At 35.0% G+C, this 20,788-nt stretch overlaps 1 protein-coding gene across 2 annotated transcripts in view; it reads left to right on the top strand.

Moving 5' to 3' along the window:
- Positions 1-20,788, top strand: part of DPYD (dihydropyrimidine dehydrogenase) — a 717,845-nt gene that overhangs the window by 453,595 nt on the left and 243,462 nt on the right. For both annotated transcript variants that reach the window (XM_011380852.2, XM_023523771.1), the window contains one exon: positions 5,725-5,808. In XM_011380852.2, the coding sequence (XP_011379154.1) occupies positions 5,725-5,808 (84 nt within the window). The remainder of the gene's footprint in view (positions 1-5,724; positions 5,809-20,788) is intronic.

Below are 20,788 nucleotides of genomic sequence, written 5' to 3' on the forward strand. Positions count from 1 at the left end.
CTTTCTTCTCTGTCTCTCTGTAGAGTAAAATACTTAAAACATATATTTTCTTCAGTAAGGAGCATTAATTTCTAAATAAGTGAATTTTACTTTTGAAAAGTCAAAAACTTTTGTAGTAGTAATATACTAACCAACTTAAAGAGTTTTTCACATTACACATTTATTTTTTAATTGCAGTTTAATTAAATATCATTTTCTAAGTACTAATAGCAACAAATGAAAGAGGAAGGAAGGAAGGAGGGAGGGAGGGAGGGAGGGAGGGAAGGAAGGAAGGAAGGAAGGAAGGAAGGAAGGAAGGAAGGAAGGAAGGAAGGAAGGAAGGAAGGAAGGAAGAAAAAATGAAGGAAGGAGGAAAAATTCTTTTATAACAAAAACGATATGTCTTTTATTCAGTCAAAAGTCTGTAGAATCTCTCCAGAGGAAAGCAATATGCATATTGAGAAGGTCAATCTACAGATGGTGTCAGTTAAAAACAAATCCCTGTAACCTTAAAATATGGACCAGCGCAGGGCATATCACATGAAGAAATTGTCCCTAAGCCTTCACATCATCCTGGGGGCAGCAGCATCAGTCAGCATGATTCTATCCAGCTCATATGGTAGGCATGCAGTAAAGCTTTATAGAGTCAGTATTTGGTTTTCTTTTTAAGAACACATGCTTCACAGCAGAATAAAACAAATTTCTTACAATGGAAGAGTGCACATAAAAATAAACCAACAAAAACAAAAAGTATTCAAACCAAAGTTAATATACCACTTACAGTGTACATTTCTTTAGGGGTGGTGATAAAGAAATCTGAGCTATTACACCAGCTGTTCTAGCATGCCACTGGTTTTAAGTTCAGCAAATGACTTAATATGATGATGGATATACTTTAAATTTATGAAGTTCCTCTCCTTATAGAGGAATGCTTGAATTACACAATAGAGAATTAGAGAAATCTTCTATCAGCTCTTTACTATTATGTCAAAAAACAGAAGTGGCCCGTATAACAGCAGAACAGATCCAGTTGTACACAAACATGAAAAGACTGAGAATCTCTATGTCAGAATGAAAATTTGTAGAAGGAGAGATTATTATCATTTGTTTGTTTTACCAGAGGTTACCATTTTATTTTACTTTTTCGAATAAAGATTTAAGAGCAGGTGGGTGGTTAAAAAAATTGAACCTAGGTACATTCTTAAAATACGGTAAATTCAACTAAATGCTGTTTTTAAAAGTTAATGTATATCTGTATATCTAGCATATTCTTCTTTATCATACACATATTCTTGAGAAAGTTTTGTTTTCTCCTAGAAATAGAACCATGCTGAACAAAACTTCCTTTTACTCTAACTCTAGGATGCATATCTTTAAAGGTTTTCTTTCATGTATTTCTCAACCTAGTTTAACTCTGTCATGATTGTTGAGCACCACAAAAAAGAAGCAGCCCCTGGAAAAGTTTTCACAGCTTGGTGTCAAATCAGTAGCATCTGGTCGAGACTAGACAGTGTTGCTACATAGAAAATCAACAGTAGACTTCGTGTATTCTTTTAATGGAAGAGAGAATCCAAGAAGTGTACCTTTCATGCCCCACTGACGGAACACATTCCTCACCCTACTTGGGCTCTGATGCCCTTTGCCAGCCCCTACCACCAGTGGAATTTTCTCATTTGGGCTCTGATATACTATACCAAGCCACCCTCCACATGGACATCCTTCTCACTGTGCTCGGGCTCTGATATCTCACACTGGGCCCCCATGGCTCCTCCTCAGATCCTTCTGGTCACCTGTCTTGCTCTGCCTGACTCAAAGACCTTAGAGCCACAGTGATCGGGAAGGAAGGGAGAGGTAAGAGAAGGAGACGGGGAAAAGCTTTGTACCCGATTTTGTTGTATATATTGTCCGAGGTCTGTGGTTTTGCTACCCTAATTTCTTGGAAAGTTTTTATAAAGCAATTCAAAGAATTTAGAAACTACATCAATTTTTTTCCCTCCTCTGAAGTATAGTTATTTTAAATTCTTTCTCCGATCGAAGCTGGGGAATGGCAAATTAGACATTCTAATTGAATGAGTGGGTTGGTTGGATGGATGGATGGATGGATGGACATGTAGAATAATAGGTGATAGATGATAGATAGATGATAGAAGATAGATAGATATAAATTGCTTATACTGTATTTATACAGTATTTACATAGTATTTATTACAGTCCAGGCACTGTTGTAAGTCATTCATTTTTATTAAATTTATTTATACATTATAAAAGTTACCCTAAGAGTTACTTCCATTATTTTCCACTTTTTAGAGATGAAGAAACTGAGGCAAAAAGTTGTTAAATAGTATGCCCAAGTTCACACAGCTAGTATGTGTTCAAACTAATGAAATCTGGCTTGAGTCCACATATTAGCATATACATTCTACTGCATATAGGTAATGGATGACAAATAGGTAATGTATGAAATAAGGAAAAGCAAATTTTCTGTCAGTGTCTTCACTAGATTATTTTATTGTATAAACATTTAGGTGAGGTGGAATTAACTCTACTAAGTGAATAAACCAAAAAGCTTGTGACTAAACAGGAATCAGAATGCATGCCCAGTTTCAGTTAATTTAATTCATGCTAATTCAGCAATTAAAACATTTTTGAATGCATATAGTTGCTTGGAAATGGAATTAACTGCCTTTTAAGGTAGTATACATCCTGTGGCAGCAATATTTGAGCAGAGGCCAAATGAATGTTTCAATCTTTCTGTATCACCTTGAGCAGGATTATCTCAGTTTTTGAAATGTAGATGTTCATTTCAAAGGCCTTCCAGGTATATTTGGTGGGTCAATGGTTGTATACGTGTATAATATTGAAGAAATGTTTAATAGTTAGTCACTGAAAAGGCTTTAAATTGATAGGTGGTTTTATAAGATTTTAATTTTTACTTCAAGTTTAGAAGCTTTCAGGATGGCAAGTTGTTATATTTTCTTAACACAGTGTCACACCAGCCACAGAATAAGTGATTTTTAATAAATTATGATAATGAATAAGAATGTAGGCTCTGGACTCAAAAATGCTCTCAAAATGCTTGGGTTCCAGTCCCTACTCTCATTTACAAGCTGTGAGAAAGTCACTGGAACTCTTTGTACCTCGTTTTTCTCATTTGTAAAATGGAATAATGTTATATCCTAATACAAAGAGCCTAGCAAACTGTCTTTCATATTGTAAGTGCTCAATAAATGTTAGTTACTATTATCTACTTTGATAGCTATTGTCAGCTAGCACTTATATTGAGGACAGGGGTCCCCTAACTCCCAGACACAGCAGGAAAATGAGCAGCAGGCCAGAAAGTGAAGCTTCATCTGTATCTGTAGCCACTCCTCAGCGGTAGCATCACCGCCTCAGCTTCACCTCAGATCATCAGGCATTAGATTCTCATAAGAGCACCAGTCTCTGGTGCCAAAAAGGTTGGGGACCGCTGTTTTAGGAAATATGTATAATGTAAATATGTATACAAATGCCATCTAGAGTTTATCTATTCCAAAATGTTGTTGAATTGATTTGCTGTTGATTGCTGGATTTAGCTAAATAAAGAAGTCTAAAGGAAATATTTGAAATAACTAAGAAATAATAAGAAAAGCACACTATTGTATGTCATTGGAATGTGCAGTTCTTTAATTAAGCTGGTAATTCCCACAGGACATGGTTTTGAGATAGGTTATATTAAATTGGCTTACACTTGAGTAGATAGGAACAAAGGTTAACAGACTTTCCCAAAGCATTCCCAATTCCTTAGCTAACCTAGGATTGGAACTCAGAGTTTAGCCAGTTGTGCTTTGTCTGTGCTCACTACCAAATCAGCAGGAGAAAAACAGCATGTTTTAAGGTAATTTTTAAAAAACATGAAGCATTTTAAAACTAAATTAGGGAAGCAAAAACCATAACGAAACCCTATTAGAAAATAGGCTGGATAATCAAATGAACTTCTACAAATGTGCAGAAGAAAAAGCAGACTCACTGATAAATAAAGATAGGTAAGAAAGTCAACTGAGAAATAGCTAACTAGAATTCTTAAGTTTGTTGAGGTCCCACTTAAAATTCATACAGGAGGAAAAAATAGGCTAAAATCTTGAACAATTAGGAAGAAAAGAGAGACCTTGAAGAAATAGTTGTTAGCCTAGAAAAGGTCTGATACACTTAGAAAATAGTGATTTTTTTTTTAATCCTTTGCATGATTTGATAGACATATTATAATATTATGTGAACTGATTCAAGCTTCTACTTAAAAAGAAGTTGTGTCTGACTTATTTCATTGAGCATGGTATTCTCGAGATCCACCCATGTTGTCGCAACGGCAGTATTTCATCTTTTCTTATGGCTGAGTAGTTTCCATTGTATATATGTAGCACATATTTTTCTAATCATCTATCGAAGGACACCAGTTTTTTCCATGTCGTGGCCACAGTAAATAGTGCTGCAAGGAATATAGGGGTACATATATCTTTATGAATAAATGTTTTCAAATTTTTCAGGTAAATACCCAGAAGAGGAATTGCTGGGTCAGATGGTAATTCTATTCTTAAATTTTAGAGACACCTCCATACTGTTTTCCATAGAGGTTATACCAATGTACATTCCCACTGGCAGCGTGTGAGGGTTCCTTTTTCTCTGCATCCTCTCCAACACTTTTTATTACTTGTCCTGTTGATAAGAGTTATTCTAACAAGTGTGAGGTGATACCTCATTGTGGTTTTGATTTACATTTCTTAACAGAAGGAGATTTGAGTTTGGGTGGTAAACACAATGTGATATACAGATGATGTATTATAGAATTGTACACTTAAAACCTACATAATTTATTAACCATGTCACTCAATAAATTTAATTTTTTAAAAAAAGTGTGGCATTGGAGAAATTTTAGAGGTTAGGCGAAAGATAAAACTTGAATCATTTAGTTTATCCCCATCCCTCAAATTACTGGATTAAACTATAAAAAAAGTGTTTTGTTTATTCTTAGAGTTTTTCACAGAAGATGTCTCAAAAATTCCATGATTCTCTAAGTATTCTTAGAATACTTAGGACTATTTTGTTCATTTTGCAGGACCCATTTGTATACTAATGAATTAATGTGTTAAATAAGGATTTCTATTTAATTATTAAAGTAAGACAAATTTATCTATACTTCATATTTCTGAGCATAGACTTTTTAAAATACAATAAAATTGATTTTCAATTAGTATTTTGAATTTTACTTGTATTCATTCCCACTACAATTTTTTTTTGCACCGCTACTTCCAGTGCCAATAATCCAGAATTAGTAAGATTTGTTTCTATGAAAACAAAAGCTGTTTAGGGCAGAATAAATGTGATGTCAAAGAGACCTGATGTTAAAATCTCTGCTGTGTCATTCAACAACTAGGCTTGTCATTTAATCCCCTGTGCTTCTGTTTTCTTGTGTGTAATATCGGTACCCTAATAATCCAGGGATTATGAGAATTTGAAATAACAAATATAAAGCACATAAAGCAGTGAATGCCCTCTTATAAGCACTCCATAAATATTTGCTGCTGTTGTTATTATTTTTGTTATACATACTCTAATTTTGAAGAGTCAGAATATACCTCACAAGATAGCTGTGATGCAGAAAACAGAACAGTTAAGATTCGACAAATGTGACCTATGATAGCAAAGGTGAAAGCATATTAGTTCACAAATAAAGCTTTGCCTTTTCCTTCATTTTCTTTTCATGTCTTAAAGACTTCTGGAGCAGATGCCCTGGAGTTAAATTTATCGTGTCCACATGGCATGGGAGAAAGAGGAATGGGCTTGGCCTGCGGGCAGGTAAGGACCTCAACAGCTGTCATTATGTATGTCTGTGTGACAGAAAAGGCCCCTGTACGAGTAGTTACTGTACCTTAGGCAAGGAGATGCTCAAAGCAGATGACTGGCTTGAGACTTCCAGGTCTGCATGGTTTAAATATTTAGTGCTTAAAAAGTGGAAAATGAAGGAAGCTGAAATTATAGCAACTGTTTAGTTTTATTAAGGAAGATATCACATTATGTACTTGACAGGAAGTAATATCATAACAAATAGTTTTTAAAAGTGCTGAAGCAGAATTAGCTGATTTTAAATGCAATGTTCTTTATTCATTCTGGGTGCTGATCCAGTTTCCCTGGAGCAATATACTGTACAAAATGCATTGTTCGTAGTGATTTTCTAGTAAATGGGGCACAGCAGAAATTGCATTTTACATTTTTTAGCATATGATCATTATTCCCTAACTGTGTTTTGGGAGTTTCAAAAAGACTTTGATGCTATTTTTATTTTTGGATACAATAAATGGAAATTTCATGCTAAAATACTTTCAAAAACCTAATGAATAAAATGTGGAAATATATGTTAATATGTAGAAAATACTGCATCTTTATGTAACGAGATACAGTGTCGTATGTTAAGGAGCGATGTAAAAGTTTAATGCTAAAAAGGTAAGTGTTTTGCATCTAATTTAGCTTTTAAGCCCAGAGAGAGTTGGTGTGAATGAAATAATATGAAATGTTGTTTGTAATTTATGACAAATTTCTTAGTCCTGGAAAGTTTACTTTTATCTCCACATCTGGCACAAGGCCTTATACATAGTAGATACTCAATTCTTTTTTCTTAAGTTATTATATTTTTTTAAATTAAACTCAGAGGCCAGAGGCTTTTAATTTGGAAGGGCAAAAATTTCTTCTTATTCAAATGAACACAGTTTACCATTTTCATATTAGCATTTGAGGATTTGAAAGTACCTTGTAAATATTTAATTAACATTCCAAGTAGATTTGTGACTTAGGAAGAAACCATTTTTGGTAGCAGCAGGGGAGGAGGGGCTAGTCAAATGATTTTCAAGTGTACCCTCTGTTCCACACACAACAGGTTACCCGGAAGATCAGTAAACGTGGTAACAGAACCAAACTTCAGAGTTACTCAGTATAGGGAAAATATCATTCTATTGAATCATGACTTTTATGAGTCACATGATTAGGTAACAGTCAGCGTGTCAAGATACGTAACTTGATTAAAATGAGGAAGGCTTCTAAAAGAACACCTGGAATAAGGCCTGAGGTAGTCAAAGTTCTCACCTTAAAACTTTCACAGTCTGAAATTTAGAACCAATTTCTTTTTCTTTTTCTTTTTTTTCTTTTTAGCTGAAGGGATGAAAACAGCTATAGAAAATATAAACCTATTGACTAATTTTTTAAAGAAGGATACGTTTTAACATATATTCCTTGCCACAAAAGGACGATTATTTTGAAAATGACACCCAACCCTGAGTTTATTTTTAGGGTGAGTGTTCACTCTGTGGACACATCTAAATTTACTCAGCTGTTATGTGTCTTATCAGCAGTCCCCAACCTTTTTGGCACCAGGGACCAGCACTCCTATGAGAATCTAATGCCTGATGATCTGAGGTGAAGCGGAGGCAGTGATGCTGGCGCTGCAAATACAGATGAAACTTTGCTCGCTTGCCCACCACTTACCTCCTGCTGTACATCTTGGTTCCTACCAGGCCATGGACTGGTACTGGTTGGTGGCCCAGAGGTTGGGGACCCCTGTTTGGGTGTATCTTCTCCAGAGAATTATATAGCCACATAAGTTTTGTACAGCCTATGGCAGAACGAGGATGCCAAATGCTGAAATTTCATAGTCAAAATTATCATTAAGAAAAGCATGTGTTCCCAAAACCATATCTTAGGCTGAAGGAAACAGAACGTTTCCATTTTATTTGTTAGTTATCAACTTTAAAACTAAAACCAATTCTTCTTATTAGCCAAGGTTAGAAATTTTCTTTTTAATTATATTCTCTTGTAAATTATATAATTGAAAAATAAAGCTAATTGAATCATGTCTTGTTCCAACGTATTTTAAATGATTACTCTGCCTCAGAGTCCATGAATGTTCAATATTTTAAATGGAGTGAATGAAGAATATTAGTGCATTAAAAAATAAAAACTTTACTATAACTGCAACTCTTTAGAGTGGGCATAAACACATCTGGGGCTTATTTATCTTTTTCTTTACTTCCTTTTTCCCTTTCTCTACCTCTTTTTCCGTTGCCTTTTCCTCCCTCCCTGAGGTTCATAGTCTCGAGCCCTTGCAAGTTGGTGGGATGGGAAATTTGTGCTCAGCTTTGGGAAACTGAGGGGCCATTCCAATCCCTCTTCCCATCCAGTGTGGTCCTGAGTTCTTTCTGTTGAAATCTCCCTGTGTGCAAAGAAAGCACAGAGCTTGTGCATCGCCAGAGCCTGATAAATATTTGCTTCATGAATGAAACAAACTGACATTAGTTCCATGGCTAAAATATTTATCTACTAGAAATATTCTCTTGTAGTTTCTACATTTCCGATGTTTCTAGAAGTCATAATAATTTTAGGGCCTCAAGAAGAGGCAGAGTATCATAGTACAGTACATTTTCTTCTCTAAACATTTGTTTTTTTCCTCTTTTATCTCAAATATTTTCTCGCAAGTATTTAATAAGTGAAAAATGCTGCCTTTGTACCTGTACTTTTAAATTAACTGTATGTGTATATTTTGTATATTTTTAAACTTTTACATAAATATTTAAACTCTTTATAAATGTTTCTATAAATGACTAAAAATTGTGAAATTTATGACATAGAAATCTGTAACCTCTACCATACAACATATAGATATCATATTTATTTATAAAATTTGTAGAAATAAAAAAAAACTCAAGCTGACCTCGAGAATTTGATTTGTGTATTTCCTGCAAAGTGAAACTTCATGTGAAATCTGAAACAGCATAGCACTTGCTAGGTTTTTAAAAGCCATCTCATTCTTTATTCTTTCCATCAACCATCTATGTCACCTTGATCAAGCCACTTATTTTCCTAAAGCATCAGTTTCCATCTCTAAAATATGGGATTTGAACTAGATGACCTCTAAATCCTCTTCCAGCTTTAATATTCTGTGAATGCTAAATTATAGGTAGCAGTCTAAAATGTTATTTTTAAACTACCCATAAAGAGCATGGATAAAACAAAAACAAGTGAAGAAATAAACAGATGAATATCATGCTACTCTTCTTAAAAAACACTTTAACATTTTCTCTAGCCTGCATAAAAGTCAATGTTTTACTTATATGTCTCCTAATTATTTTTACATCAACCAATGCTGCTCATTTTTTTTTTTTTGGTATATTTTACTTTATTTGATAAATGAGTATCTAAGTGATGGTTTTAAGAAAGCTTTAGTTTAATCTTGTACCTACCGCGGCTAACATAGAACCCTTGGTCTTCTGTATGTCAGCCTGCTCTTCTGTCAGATTTTGCCATTTTAGGTAATGATACCTCCATCACTTTGATGCTTAAGCAAAGGTGAAATATGTTCTACTTTTAGTTGTATATATGCCAGAGTCAGTTATATTACAACAAGAAAATAAAATATTTTTTTCTTCCTTCTTCTCACAACAACCCTTTGAAATAGGTTGAGTTTTTATTTCATTTAACAAATTGCAAACAGAGTCTTCCCTGTTTTCCTGCTGATAATTCTGATCAGCAGCAGCAGCAAGAATCTGAGCTTTAATCGGCATGCTACCCTGAATATAGGGTAGCAACAAGAACAGTTCCTAATAAATTGGTATCCCATTATTAGTGTTAAATATTATTACTATTCATTGAAAATTAGCTGTGGGATTAAGTCAGCTCTAAAGTGTTTTCTAGTTCTAAATTCCCATTTCTCTAAATATATAAAAACACAAAGAGAACTGAACCTGCTCTTTTAGTGTTCCGTCTTCCTGGAGCAAGGAAGTTTCTCTGATATATTTATTTGTTTGTTTGTTTGTTTGTTTGTTTGTTTATTCATTCATTCATTTTCTGATATCTTAACGTTCCGATTTAAATTAGTCTGCACGCAATCTGTGTAAACCAGATTCCTATGACAGCACGTAGCTTTATAAATGTAATTGAACTATATAATAAATTCTATAAAACCCAAATAAAATGTCACCTCTTTTGAGGTCTTTTCCTTTTCCTAAATGCTACGCGTGAACAACCCTCTATCGTCCTGTTATAATTACACTAAATACTTTTGCTTCCACCCTGCAGAACCTCCTCACCCAGATTCAGGTGAGAACTGAATGGGCCTTGAATAGCTTTCCGTTGTGGTGGTAATTGTGTTTTTGAAATTATTACCAACATTTTAAAAATAGGTGGATTTTACAGAATATTCCTTTTTTTTTCTTTTTTTTTTTTTTAATTTGAATGATTTATTTTTTACTCTACCTAAAATGCTAGAATAAAAATCTAGCTCTAGGAGACACTCATCTCTCATACACTTGAAGTTTCCTTCAGTTAATGAAAAATCCTATCTCTTGAAAAAATGGGACGATACGGCCACACTTGGCCTGCAATGCTATGCAGTGAGGAGGAACTCGAGCTTAATTAGGGTCCTTAAACACTGTGTGTGGTCCATGTAAATAGCAGCAAACATTGGACCAAGGGTAAGTGCCAGTTCTCAAACATGGTTTTAATCAGTATGTGCCTATCTGATTCAACCTTTAAATATCAAAACCAATCCTTCCCAGGAGTTTTGCTGATTCTCTGCGTTCCTGACATTAAAGAGTCTCTAGGCTGCTGTCTTCAGCCAGAATTACCTTTAATTCTTAGACCCCTCCATCAGCTACTAAAAGAATAGTTGGGAGTGGTGGTGGAAAGGATGGGATAAGACACCTTCCTACCGCCTATTTTATCTTCCACATGGCAAAAAAGAAGAGTGAGAGGCAGCATGCTCCACAGGACTTCCAGGTACTAGTTATATAGTAATCTTCTTAAAATGATTTTTTTTTCCTGCTATCAGAACACATAAATTTTTATAGCTTTTTCTTAAGTTATTTTTCACACAGGCTGTTTACTTCTTTGCCTTGAGTCAACGATGTGGCATATTGAAGCACAGAGTTTTAGAACTGAGAAGAATCTAAAGAATTTTCAGTTCAACCCCCTTATTTTCAGGAAGAACTGAGTGCTGGGAAGAAACTTAATTTGCCCTTTCCTGTGATAACCGACTAGCAAGGCTCATAGCCTTTGGTGCTCTTGTCACTGATCCATATCTGATATTCTCTCCAGTATTTCCTGTGTGTCACTTGGGTGTATCCAAAATGTCTAATCCAACTGAGTAAGTCAGTACGATGCCCTTGGAACTCCTGACTCTGTACCTTTTTACATACTATTATTTCCTCTGCCTGGAATTCATATCTTTTCAATTGAAATGATCCAAATAGAAATCACCTGTCTACTTTTATTTCAAATGACATCTAATTCATTAACTGGGTGTGTCGTGTCAATCAACCAAACTTTCCATGAGAAAAGGAAAAGAATTTATTGTATGTGAACAGGTTTGAAGGTGGAAACTAGATGCACACTCTCATTTGAATCCATGGTGATTTAGAGATTGAATCACTGTCAATGAATTTGGATGTCTTTGCCTGACAGGTCTAAGAGGCTACAAAGATGTTATTTTCCTGGCCCTTTTAGTAGTCTCGCTATCCAGTATTTTTGATGACTTATTTCTAGGTGTATTTGCTAAATAGTGTACAACTATTTCAGTAATGATATTATTGCATGGATAATTCCAAAATGATAGTATAATTGGAGGGAAGACTGCTCTAGCTTCACAGTCAAAGCAATGTCATGAATAAAGATGGCGGTGCCACTGTTATCACCTGCTATGTCTTGCTGTATCACAGGACCCTTCATTTACTTACACATATCCTCTGCATAGAATTTATAAACACCACCATGATTAACTCAAACAGTCTTAACATTAATTTTCATCAGGAAATACATATACAGTCCTGCTTTCATGATGATTTAGCTAAGCAAGAACAAATAGGTTTAAAAGTGGTAAATCTTAAAAATGTGTAGTGATCTTAAATAATTATTGACTTAAATTAAGATCACCCAAAGCAATACTTTGATATTTCCCTCATGATCTGTTCTATGTCCAAATTCAATTTACACAAACTCACTATGCTTATTAAAAAAAGAGAGAAAGGCTTTGTTTCTGTTACAACATGCCAACATTTTTCATAAAACATTAACCACAGATTATTACTCTTACCCTTGCCAGAGAGTAGACGTCTGCCACAAGCAAGAGAATCCAAAACTAAGTCTGAGAACCACATTGCCCCAGATGTGCTTGCATTTCCCTTGGGAAATAAGCCTTCCTCTAGCAGCTGGGTTAACAGACCCTCTAGCTTGAATGCAATGACCACAACCCTGCCTGGATCAGGTCCCTGTTAGATGTCTGTGCAGGAGACAATATAAAGATACTATTTTTAAAGCCAGCACAACTGATAAGTCATAGTACTTACTGTGTTTCCAGAGGAGTGAAATTCAGAAACTCAGTACGAGAAATCCCAAAGAAATATGGGAGTCTCGCCAGGGGTAAAAACAGCAACCTGAAGTCACAGAGATCTCTCTGGCCCCTCTTGGGGAACCTATGGTGAGGTCCACTGTTGAGTTAGATGTGCTTTTTGATATTGGTCAGGTGTGTGTACCCACATGCACTCCTCTGCTTCAGGTACTTGATTCATCTCATTCCTTCTGTCTCCAGCCCCTATAAGATACACATTAGGCAAAGTGCCACATTATCCTGAATGTGATGTTTACTCTTGCTTTCATTAGCATGGACAAACATAACTCCAGGCTAGAGAGTTGGAATTTGAAGTCTATGAGTTGATTGGAAAACTGTGGAATAGGCTAGATCGGTTTCAGTGAGTTGAGCTCCTGAGACATCACATTTGCAGGTTTGGAAATGATTGCATTAAGAGCTATGAGAAATGGCTGCATGGTATCAGCTTCTGCCAAAGTGACCGAAATCTGATATTACTTATATACGTTTGAATTCTCCTGTTTTGTTTTGTTTTTTTATTTTCCTTGTGGCATTATAGTTTTAGAAATGCTTTAAAATAAATTATCAACTTGTTTATGAGGAAAAGTCCTGTGATTAAAAAGAAATATTTGCTTTATGCTATATTATATTGCCCAACTTTTTATTTGATTTTAATTCTTAGTCATTTGCATAGACACGGGTGCTTGGTTAAGTAGAAAACCACAGGAAATCTGTAAAAGGCATTTATATAACTGCCAATATTTTGCCTTAAGCTGGTTCTCTATGAGTTTTTCTATTTTAGTTGTTAATGTTAGTTACTGATATAAAAATGATTGCTTTCTTTTTAACATTACAGATTTTTAGTAGAAAGCAACACCATTTAAATCTAACTGAAATAACGGGTCTACATCGGGGAGTAACACTGTTTTTGTCTAAGACAATCATGTGGCAGTAAAAAAATTATATGTAGTACAAATAGGTGGACCACCTGGTGGATGGTTGCATGTATATTTTTAAACTTAATGTGGTTTTTATTGTATTCATCATTTGTTATATTCCCAGAATAAAGCAGCAATAGCATTTCAAAATGTTTTTGTTTTTTTTTAAATCACCCTCAAATGATCACATACAGTGAATTTTGGAAGTATAGCATAAAGATAAACTAAAAATGTTTCTGACTTAAAGAAAGAGAGGTGGGCGTGAGGTGGGGAGAGGCTGTGATCTTACTCCAGGATATCATGGAGAGTTCCATAGTATATTTTTACACAAGAGTAATAGGTATCAGCAGTGCAGAGTACAAACAAAGTTGGAAACCAAAATTACTAAGATACAAATATTGGCAATGAAATGGGGGGTTCAATCATGGGATCTAACTAGCCTAGGATGTTTTGAAGAACTAGTAAACAAGAATTGAGTCATGCATTAAAGCCACAAAACACCCAGGAGTAAGGGGCATTGCCTATTATGCAAAAGGCAAAGTTGGACCAGAAAACTAGTAAACGCTTAGGAGCTGAGACTTGGAGGCAGCAGAGTTCAAGACAAGGCAAGAGAGAGGAGAGCGAATAAGACAAATCAAGGGAAGGTGTAAGAGGCACCACTTAAAAATACCTTAACGTTAAGGCAACTTCTATCTCAGAAAGAAAAATTTTTACACATTTCCCACCAAGGTAGAAGTGCTCTTTTAGAGCATAATCAGTTGGAGGTTTCCAGCCAGGAGTAGGTGTGCAATGTCAGGAAGGAGGACTCAGGTTTATTTGACCAGAGATAGAAATGTCTCTCCTCCCCCAAAACAGTAAGTCAAGGAAAATAGATTTATTAAAATCATGGCATTTTACAGCCTAGGAGAATTGATTCCAGGCTGAAGACCATGGCTTTTGTCACCATCGTTTGGCAGCCACATTCCCAGAGTACTATTACTGCCCCTCCCCCACCCCCATACACATGAGGTGGTGCATGTTGGGAATTACAGATTTCACACAAGCATTAAGTCTGTCTTGATACTGATTACATTGCAGAAATATTAATGACGATCATGTCTTGTAGCTAACTTGGTTTTTGTTTTTTCACCAAAACTCATGTTATTAACTAACAATATGATTATTAAACATACTCTCCAGAAGATAGTTTTAAAGAGATAGCAGTTTAAAGTATGAATATCAATTTTGACCACTTTGAGATGTCTTGAGTATCTTTGGTTATTTTCTCGTATTATTTGCTATTTATTTCTTCTAGGGTTGATAGTTTGAGTGTTTCCTCTTCTCTCTCTACTGTGTGTGTTCAGCGGAGAATATAATGATGAGCAAATATAGACATGTTCTCTGTCCTCATGGAGATTTCCATTTAGTAAAGTCAACAGATATTGGTCAAATAACCCCACAAACAATAAAATACAACTGACATGGTAACCATGAAGTAATGGTCCATGATACTTGAAAAGCATGAAATGTGAAATTTCTGGACTACTGTGAAGGGTCAAGAAAGGATCATTTAAGGAAGTGAGGCTTGATTTGATAACTGAAATATTTAGAGCATTTTCAACTAAGTGGGATGATTAGTATGAGTTAGAGCCTCCCAAGCAGTGGAAACAGCACAAGCAAGAGGCTTGTGTTTGAAACAAAGCATGTTGAAGGTCAAGAAAGAAGAATGGGGTGCTTAGAGCAGACACATGTAGCACAAGATGACACCAGAGGAAAATACAGGCTTTGTTAAGCATTTTAATCGTATCCAAACAGCAGTGGAAAGGTATTAAAAGGTTTGTTGTATGTGTCTATGTGTGCATGTGTGCGCATGCACATGTGTACACACGGGCCTGTGCACGTGTGTGGTGGATGGGTTGGTGATAGCGGTGGGGATGATATGATTATCCATAATCCATAATTGCGTTTTGAGAGAATAGAATAGAGGATCATGAGAATGAACTTGAGAAGACCTATTAAAATTCCTTGCAGTAGTTCATGTAAGAAATAAGTGTTTTGTAGCTTAAATTAAGAAAATGATGTGAAGGAGAGAGAAATAGATATGCCAAAGATAAGGAGTATTTCCAACAGCACTTGAGGATGGGTTGAATTTGGGTGTTGAGGAAGAAACAGTGGCAAGACGGTTCTTAGCTTTCCAGCTTGTGCAGATGGTGAAATTCTGGTACTATAAACTAACATATGTATTACCTAGTGTAACTGATGCTATAGGACGAAGTTGACTTCATGATTGTCTGGATCCAGGAAAACATATGATATCTTCAGCATTCTCACTTTCTCTAGCTTTCTTGTGTTTATTCCATGGTGCAGTGAATGGCTCATTCTTACCCATAACAGATAAACATTCTTTATCTATCTGATGACCTAGCCTCAGACAGATCCATGGTTCATAATCTCAACTCCCAGAGAATGATCACTTTTCTACCCCTGGACCACCCACTGATATCTGTGATTCTGGTCTTTTTAGTGTACTATCCAAACCCCAGCACTAAGCTCTTATTAAAAATTTTCTTTTAAATGGAGCCATCCTTATTTTAAACAATTAAAATCTATATATAAAATATTTTGAATATTAAACATATTAGATATTATCTCTATCTATAGAGATGATAGAATTAGGATAAAGTGAAATACATTTTTTTGCAGTAGATAGTAAATAAGGAACTCCATTTTTGAGGTGGCTACAATGAAAATATAGTTACCATGATATAGACAAATGCCAAGATAATAAATTCACAAAGGCTTTTTATGGCGAATAAAAATTGCGTTTATATACTTAGTACCTGTTATATTCTAGGCATTTTCCTAGGTATTTCTACATGTGGGATCACATCTGTTCTTTGATTAATTTTGAGGGGGAAGATAGAAAATTCTCCATACTGCAGACAAAGGAACTGAGGCTGTTGTAACTTGCTCCACATTGAATCCCCAGAAATAAATGTTATTCTGGCATATGGCAGTTTTAGTAAACAATGTTTGAACAGATTAATGAATCTGAATGAATGAATGAATGGATAATTAAATGAATTAAGCCTTCATACAAAATCTTTTTTGTTAAAAAAAGTCTTTTTTGTGCCTTGGAAATGAGAAGATCCTGGGCAGGGTAGTCTATGAATATGACTCAATAAAGCAGTTCTTAATTTTTTTCAAATTGAGAGCTTATATTTCAAATTATTTTACTTTCCTCTAAAAACGATCTCAGTACTTTATTCTGATTTTTTGTTATCTTTCCACTTCAACCATTTTAGGTTTTATGGGTCTGACTTCTCCAATTTGTGTTTTGAACCTATTCTAAATATGTTTGTTCAGAAATACATACTATTCACATATACATATTATCCACAATTCCCTGTACTCTGGACAGCAGTCTATCTCCTTTCCAAATATTTCATCTTTGGAACTCAATAATCATCTTATTTTTTAAGAATGAGCATTTTTTACATGTTACTTTAGAAGTTTGGAAGATGAAAGACATCAAAATGGCTGACCGACTTCCTTTTATAAACTTGCTAGATAAACAAGGCGATTTTCCTGAAAATGATTGGTACAAAAAATTTGAATGATCTTTATTTTTATGTGATTTTGGTTATTTCTGTATCCACATTCATTTCTATAGAGAAACCCTAACAGCTTTTTAAATCTCCAGACATGATTGAAATATAATGCAATTTTCTAATTATTAATGTTAATTGTCAAAGTCTGTTTTTATTTTAACAATCCATTTTTTTGTTGTTGTTGATTAAACTAACATCACTCCTCTCATAAAGGAGGCAATACGTGGTATTGGGCATTAAAAAATTACTCCTTATAGTTGGTGATTATTAGGGAGAAGCTGAAGAGGGGTGGAACCGCGCCCCCGTCCCCCCCGCTCCACACAGAGTTGCCTAGAGAATTAATTCTCCCTTTCTTCAAATGATGGCCAGCACTAAATATGCAGAGTGCCACCCAGCCCCATCAGTGGACTGTCCTTGCCTGCCATTCCTCAACCCTGTCCCTCTACAAAGGGTAGATCATTAAGCCATCCAGCGGTGAGAAATATTTTCATATAGCTGTTGCCCTTTATAGCAGCCTGGCAGCAAGTGACCATCATAAATTATGCACTGCTCTGTGAGACTGTGACACAACACACTGGCGGAACAGTGGGGGTGTTAAAAAATCCATTATTTGAAATTTTTGTTTCTTTTTCTTACTAGATTCCATGCTGCTCTTTTCCTGTCATCTTGTTCCTTTTTTTTTTTTATCTATTGTTTTGAGGATTTTGTGTCTGACAGTTCTTTTCTATTGCTGGCTTTGTGCTTTTCGTTACCTTGTTTCTGCCTTCGTGGGCTCCCTACCCCCCCTTTCTCTGTCTTGTGTGTTGTGAGCCTCCTTCTCCTTTTCTGTCATGCAGTCGTTTGCTTTACTTTTCTTTCTTTTTCTGCCTTATTGTCTCATATAACGCAGAAAAACAAATTCTCTTTTTGTCGGCATTCTTTTGCATGGCGCTACGTGGTTGTCAGTTTCCTTCAGCATAGATGCACTTGACTGTGGATGTGCTATTCATTTTGGTTCCAAGAATCCCAAACACATGTCCAGAGCAGTGCCAAGGCTGATGATGGCTATGAAAACAATCAAAGAAACCAGGAGAACTGTTCTTTGAGGACAGTGTGGACCTCTTTCTTCCCTATAGATCAGTTCACATAGAATCTGTAAGTTTTTGTTCCTCATTTAAGATTATTCAATATTTTCATCTTTTCTCGAAGAGTAGTCTATTCCAAAGTGGCCGTTGTTTTTACACTAATCCTTGCAAATCTATCTGCTTTTTCTATTATTGTTTTTCCACTGATGAATGAAAACAGCCTGAAAAGGTAGTTCTGGTAATTGGAACATCCACTGGTTCAATTAATTAACTAGCTGTTAATTGAGCAACTATTATATGGCAGGAATTGTACAGGTAATGAGGTCACTGGATGCCATCAGTTTTAGTCTGCTTTTTTGCATTCTTTAATTGGTCAAGTCCCTTGTTCCCAATTTCTTTCCTCTTTCTGTGGACACATCATATTATTTGTTATCCTGCCTTTTCCATTTTCTCTTCCTCGATTCCTTTGGACCGAGCACCCCTATTTTTTGTTTAGGTTTATTTACAAAGAATTTCTGATTTTCTGCCTAAATTCACTGCATTGGATTAGATAGTTCAAATCTCCTTGGCAGTGAACTCCCTAGAATATGCAAGATTCTTTAATTCCATTTTTGTGTTGCAGATGAAAACAAACCTCACCTCCAGTGTGACTATAGATTTTGTAATATTTGCAGTAGCTGAATTTAATTGTATTAATATGTATCCTTATTAAATATCAGCAAATTAAATCAAAATCTACAATTAAACTCTTCCTTTTATAGTATTTAGTTCCTTTTTCCTTTTAAATGTTTTTCTCACTGTTTGCTTTTTATTTGCTTGCTTATTTTCTCTTTTTATAAACTTACTCTATTCTAATCCTGTTTCTCCTGAGTTGCTTTTGATTTTTCCGTTTCTATTTCTATCGTATTTTTTTATATTTTCTTTCTCTATCTTTATTTTATTTTATTCTACTCCAGAATTGTTGTTTTCATCTTTGTTGTGGTTGTTATTTTAAATAAGAATTGCTATACTCACTCAAAAAAGTTAATTTACTTTTTTTCTATTACTTAAATGATTTCTTCTATCTCTGTACTCATTTTCTTTACACTTTTAATCTCTCCATTCTTCTTTATATCTCCAAATTTCCAGTTCAGTGTTTTCTTCATTTTGTGAATTTTTTTCTCTTTTCTTGACCCTTTGAATTTTTCCCCTTAACTTTTTTCTATATCATTTTTTTCTTTCTTTCCCTTTTCGCCTCTCTCTCTCTTTCTGTCTCTCTCTCTTTCTTTAAAGAAACACTGTCCCTTTAATATCATTTTGCAAATACCATGAGAATAACTTATTTTATTTCTACTATTTGGACTTTCATTTATTTAATTACTAAATGGTTCTCCCTTGGCAAGGCATTGCTTCTATTCTGCATGCCTTTGTCATTGTACCCTAATATTTAAAAGTTGACAGTATCAGTCTCTTTTGAATCTCTTATTGCATTTTTGTCAATCAGATTTCCACTTATGACATAAACACCTGAGTAAATGATACTGTTTTAAAATCAGTATATAAAAAAATCCAAAAAGCTCATGTTGTATGTTTTTATTTTTCTCCTAATCTTGTGACCTCTAGGATCATTATAATTGGAACTCAGTTCTTCCTGTGCCTTAACTAGTGCCAGTTTTAACATAAAACCTTTACAAATAACCTCTTCAGAAATTAGCTTTTAATTTATCAGTTGCTTTATTTCATTGACCCCTGTACCCCAAAATTTTAGATCACCTTGGATTTGTCAAAGGGAGAGTTGCCTACAAAAGTTGTCTAGCCGTATGTGTGGGTAAGTGAATATAAAAATATTATGAGAAACCCACATTTCAGTATAAATTGTGAACATAAAATGGGAGAAATTGGGTAAATTTGAAAGACTAGATTATTTTTTGAATGATTGTATACAGTGCTAAATTTAAGATTACAAAGCCATTAAGTAAGGTATTTTGGACTAAATCTTATGATACGAGTATTTAAGTCATAACTTCTCACTACCAGTGGCCCAGCCCCTATTGTAATAAAGTTTAATTTTATTTAGTAAAAAAAGAGCTTTCAATTTCTTTATGACTTTCTCTCTTTTTCTATGGTCATCCTTCCCCGTAGTTCTTACCTTACTCTCTCCCAGCTCTCAAGAGAAGCAGTTTCTAGGCCTGAGACTACTTTCATTTCAATAAATTAAAAAAAGAAAAAAAAGTTTTCTCATATTTATCTTTTTATCTCTTTAATTATATTTTTCTTTTCTTTTTGCTTACTTAGCATTTTTTCTGTTTGAATCTGCCTCACAGTTTCTGATTCTCTTAGAATCGTCACTACTTTTTTAGATAAGAATACGTAAAATTGACTTACACTGCTAACAACAAACAGCTCACATTTTTTGTGAGTTTATTATATGCCAGGAATGCGTACCATTTTAGGTAAATTATGTTATTTAATTCTCAAACAACCCTCTGAGCTAGTACTCCCATTATCCATGTTTTTGCAGATAAAGAAACCTAAGCATAAAAAGGCAAAGCAGTTCATTAAAACCCTGCAGCCAGGAAATGAAGCCAGGCCTCAGTCAGTGCGTCTGACTGAGGGTCTGCTCATTCCCCACTTCTCCGTAGCTCCTCCTGTGCAATGATGCCGGCTTCTATTAATTTACTTTTAATCCTGACGTAAAGATAAGTGATTTTTTCACTGCATCTTTCTCCATCATTAATTCTAATGACTGAAGAATTATATCCATGTGAGGGGTTTGAATCTTTTGGTATTAACATCTCGATCCATATTCAGCTCACCATATCTTCCTGTCTCCCTTCTGCCCACCAACCACATGAGATT

This window comes from Pteropus vampyrus, unplaced genomic scaffold (genome assembly GCF_000151845.1).
Source record: "Pteropus vampyrus isolate Shadow unplaced genomic scaffold, Pvam_2.0 Scaffold410, whole genome shotgun sequence".
Classification (NCBI taxonomy): Eukaryota; Metazoa; Chordata; class Mammalia; order Chiroptera; family Pteropodidae; genus Pteropus; species Pteropus vampyrus.